We start from the raw sequence: 5,000 nt of genomic DNA on the forward strand, positions 1-5,000 counted from the left end.
GGAGGAGAAGAAGGTAGTTTGTTAGTCCTGAGAGAGAGAGAGAGAGAGAGAGAGAGAGAGAGAGAGAGAGAGAGAGAGAGAGAGATGACCTCACAGAGTAAAAACTTTTCAACAATGACCCCAGACAAAAAACTTTTCAACAATGACCCAAAAGCAAAAACCTTTCATCAATGAACCCCAAAAGCAAAAAATTCATCAATGAACCCCAAGAGCAAAAGCTCTTCAACAATGAACCCCAAGCAAAAACCTTTCACCAATGAACCCCAAAAGCAAAAACTTCATCAATGAACCCCAAAAGCAAAAGCTCTTCATCAATGAACCCTAAAAGCAAAAACTTCATCAATGAACCCCAAAAGCAAAAACTTTTCAACAATGACCCAAAAGCAAAAACTTTCAACAATGACCCAAAAGCAAAAACTTTTATACAATGACCCAAAAGCAAAAACTTCAACAATGAACCCCAAAAGCAAAAACTTCATCAATGAACCCTAGAAGCAAAAACTTTTCAACAATGAACCCCAAAAGCAAAAACTTCATCCATGACCCCCAAAAGCAAAAACTTCATCAATGACCCCCAAAAGCAAAAACTTCATCAATGACTCCAAAAGCAAAAAACTTCATTAATGACTCCAAAAGCAAAAACTTCATCAATGACCCCCAAAAGCAAAAACTTCATCAATGACCCCCGGAAGCAAAAGCTTCATCAATGACTCCAAAAGCAAAAACTTCATCAATGACCCCCAAAAGCAAAAGCTTCATCAATGACTCCAAAAGCAAAAACTTCATCAATGACCCCCAAAAGCAAAAACTTCATCAATGACCCCCAAAAGCGAAAACTTCTCAACAACATCACGACTGAGCCAAATCTTACCTCAGCCCCCTGGCGAAATTGACGTAGGACAAATGGGTCTTCCCCGCCCGCGCGCCCCACATCTGGGCGATGATTTTGGGCTGGGTCAGGCGGAAGGTGGCTGTGGGTTCGTCTTCCCACCGGATGAGAGAAGGGTTCGTTCGTTTGTCGGCCAGGAGGCGAATCAGGAACTCCCAGGATTTGGGACCACGTTCTGTTTTGGGCGAAAGGGAAGAGAAGGACACGGGTTAATATGGTGGATTTATTTAGGGGGGGGGGAGAGAGAGAGAGAGAGAGAGAGAGAGAGAGAGAGAGAGAGAGAGAGAGAGAGAGAGGAGAGAGAGAGAGAGAGTCATTTTCTGTGAAACATTCAATTGGTGACTAGGAGATTGAAAGAATAAAGATAATTGTACCATTTTCTGATTAATATTGGGGATATATATAGATGAGAGAGAGAGAGAGAGAGAGAGAGAGAGAGAGAGAGAGAGTCATTTTTCTGTGAAACATTCAATTGGTGACTAAAAGATTGAAAGAATAAAGATAATTGTAACATTTTCTTAATAATATTGAGCATATATATATAGATGAGAGAGAGAGAGAGAGAGAGAGAGAGAGAGAGAGAGAGAGAGAGAGAGAGAGAGAGATTAAAGCTATTTTTCTGTGAAATATTCAAAGTGTGATTATGAAAGTGAAATAGTGAGGATCATTCTATATCATTTTTGTAATATTGAGAGAGAGAGAGAGAGAGAGAGAGAGAGAGAGAGAGAGAGAGGAGAGAGAGAGATGAGAGAGAGAGAGAGAGAGAGAGAGGCATTTTTCTGTGAAACATTCAATTGGTGACTAAGACATTGAAAGAATAAAGACAATTGTAACATTTTCTTATTAATACTGGGGATATATATAGATGAGGAGAGAGAGAGAGAGAGAGAGAGAGAGAGAGAGAGAGAGAGAGAGAGAGAGAGAGATTAAGGCATTTTTCTCTGAAATATTCAAAGTGAAATTATGAAAATGCAAAAGTGTGGATCATTCTATATCATTTTTGTAATATTGAGAGAGAGAGAGAGAGAGAGAGAGAGAGAGAGAGAGATATTAAGGCACTTGTCTGTGAAATATTCAAAGTGAGATTATGAAAGTGAAAAAGCGAGCATCATTCCATATCATTTTTGTAATATTGAGAGAGAGAGAGAGAGAGAGAGAGAGAGAGAGAGAGAGAGACTCTCACCTTTCCTTCTCGTGTTCGTAGGGATCTTCTTAAAGACATCATTTTGCGTCTCAGCCAGGTGACAAGGCAAAGGTAACCCCAGGTCAGTGGACGGTGTCGAAACAGGTAGATAATTCTCTGTTATTTCTTCTGTAAATAAAAGAAATCAACGATTAATAAATGAATTAGAGGCTCATTCATTATGAATAAATATATTCTCATTATTATTATTAATATGGCTATAATTATCATTCAGATATTGACAATAAACACGAAATAACAACGGAAAAAACATAAGTTGGATCATAGTGACATCGTACAAGAATCGAAAAAGTTCTCTGACTTGAAAATAAAATCTCACCGCTTTTGACCAGGACGGGCTGTTCCCCCATAGGAAATTCGTCTAGGTTAGGAGGCAGGAGGTCCCACACCTCCTGCGGGATATGCCTGACCAAATCGTCGAGGTCCTCGTCGTTGAATTCGTTAGGAAAGGGCTCGTCGTATCCTTTGAAAGGGGGCGTGGCAGGATAAGCGGGTCCTTGCGAGACTTCGCAACATGAGCTCCAGTGATTGGCTGAAGCTGTAGAGAGAGAGAAACTATAGTTTAGAGAGTAACTATAGTTGAGTTTTATTAATAATAATAATAAAAACAATAATAATAACAATAATAGCAATAAAAACAATAAAAATAACAATAACAATAGATAGACTATATACCATTACTCTTGTTGGAGAGAAACTGCAATTCTTGAAAAAGGACATCTCCGTACTGACTGCTGACGGAGGAATAGAAGTCTCCTCGAGAGGACTGCAGGAGTGAGGGGCCCGTCGCGTTCCTCAGGACCCAGAGATTGATGGCAGAGGCGTCCAGTCCCCTGTCTAAGCAGACGGATTTAGCCCAATTCACGCAATCCTTAGGCGGGAAGAGAATTCTTTACTCGTCAGGAAAATGGTCAAATGAGAATCTTTGTTATGTTTAAGTCAAATGAGAATCTTTGTTATGTTTAAGTCAAATGAGAATCTTTGTTATGTTTAAGTCAAATGAGAATCTTTGTTATGTTTAAGTCTATTCATTTACAGACATCGTACGACAGCCGAAAAGTTGTCTTACCTCTCCCTGCCAATCGACTATGGGCTTGGTAAGGAATGAAGAGGAGGATTCCTGCCCTGAGTAAGGGCCCTCTGCTGTGTAAACACTGTCAAAGGGACTATATTCCCCAGGTTGATACATGCCAAAAGGGCATGACTCCCCCAGGGAGGCTGTTAGTGACGTCTTTTCCATGTAGAAGTTGTGGAGGTTCTCGTAGCAGGTCGACTCATATGGATCGAAGCTCATATCTAGATTCTTGAAACGAATTTTGGTATTATTTACGAAGAAAACAGTCTATGGAATAAATATTTCACTCAAAACTGTTTGAGATATTGTATCCTCTTTATTATTAAACAATATTCGATATTTACTAGAGCACAAAAAATCCACAGCTTAGCGCGTGCAATACAAGAGTGAGGAAATATACCGTCGGGGGACCTTTATATGTTAAACTTGGTCCCCTGCGAATGGGGAATTCCATATACGGACGAGCCTAGAGTTCGCACGTTCCTTATTCCTGTTGACAAATTCGTCATAATTCCTCAGGATACTCCAATAAACGAACGATTGATATCCTGCTATGAATAACCAGGGCGTGAGAAAGAATACGTTGTACAGACGTTTTCCTAGAAGAGAGGAAATGGCTCCTTCTGACGTCATAGTCTTATAAAATTGGAGAAATTAGGATAGATAAGAAACTCTACGGGATGACACAGCCACGTTTCACACTCCAAGTTTTTTTCTATCAAGCAAAATAATTTATTTAATTCTAATGCTCTTACTACTACTACTACTACTACTACTACTACTACTACTACTACTACTACTACTACTACTACTACTACTACTACTGCTGCTATATTAATTTTACTACTACTACTACTCGTTTTAGAATGATTTATTGTTAATTTGTTCTCATCATTTATTTATTTCCTTATTTCCTCTCCTCACTGGGCTATTTTTCTCCTTTTGGAGCCCTTGGGCTTATAGCATCTTGCTTTTCTAACTAGGGTTGTAGCTTGGCTAGTAATAATAATAATAATAATAATAATAATAATAATAATAATAATTTTCCCCTTTTGGAGCCCTTGGGCTTATAGCATCTTGCTTTTCCAATTAGGGTTGTAGCTTGGCTAGTAATAATAATAATAATAATAATAATAATAATAATAATAATAATAACAATAATAATAATAATAATAATATTTTTCCCCTTTTGGAGCCCTTGGGCTTATAGCATCTTGCTTTTCCAATTAGGGTTGTAGCTTGGCTAGTAATAATAATAATAATAATAATAATAATAATAATAATAATAATAACAATAATAATAATAATAATAATATTTTTCCCCTTTTGGAGCCCTTGGGCTTACAGCATCTTGCTTTTCCAATTAGGGTTGTAGCTTGGCTAGTAATAATAATAATAATAATAATAATAATAATAATAATAATAACAATAATAATAATAATAATAATATTTTTCCCCTTTTGGAGCCCTTGGGCTTATAGCATCTTGCTTTTCCAATTAGGGTTGTAGCTTGGCTAGTAATAATAATAATAATAATAATAATAATAATAATAATAATAATAATAATAATAATAATAATAATAATAATAATAATAATAATAATATTTTTCCCCTTTTGGAGCCCTTGGGCTTATAGCATCTTGCTTTTCCAACTAGGGTTGTAGCTTGGCTAATAATAATAATAATAATAATAATAATAATAATAATAATAATAATAATAATAATAATAATAATAATATTTTTCTCCTTTTGGAGCCCTTGGGCTTATAACATCTTGCTTTTCCAACTAGGGTTGTAGCTTGGCTAATAATAATAATAATAATAATAATAAT

General features: G+C 36.6%; 1 protein-coding gene across 1 annotated transcript in view; it reads right to left on the reverse strand.

Moving 5' to 3' along the window:
- The window catches only part of LOC137625367 (transcriptional regulator ERG-like), a 3,901-nt gene extending 443 nt beyond the window's left edge, over window positions 1-3,458 (reverse strand). The window contains exons 1-5 of the mRNA XM_068356228.1: window positions 3,163-3,458; window positions 2,769-2,964; window positions 2,413-2,631; window positions 2,073-2,201; window positions 872-1,064 (exon numbers count right to left, since the gene is read on the reverse strand). Of these exons, the coding sequence (XP_068212329.1) occupies window positions 872-1,064; window positions 2,073-2,201; window positions 2,413-2,631; window positions 2,769-2,964; window positions 3,163-3,387 (962 nt within the window). The 5' untranslated portion in view covers window positions 3,388-3,458. The remainder of the gene's footprint in view (window positions 1-871; window positions 1,065-2,072; window positions 2,202-2,412; window positions 2,632-2,768; window positions 2,965-3,162) is intronic.
- Window positions 3,459-5,000: the final 1,542 nt, after the last annotated feature.

The sequence above is a fragment of the Palaemon carinicauda genome, chromosome 32, assembly GCF_036898095.1.
Source record: "Palaemon carinicauda isolate YSFRI2023 chromosome 32, ASM3689809v2, whole genome shotgun sequence".
NCBI lineage: Eukaryota > Metazoa > Arthropoda > Malacostraca > Decapoda > Palaemonidae > Palaemon > Palaemon carinicauda.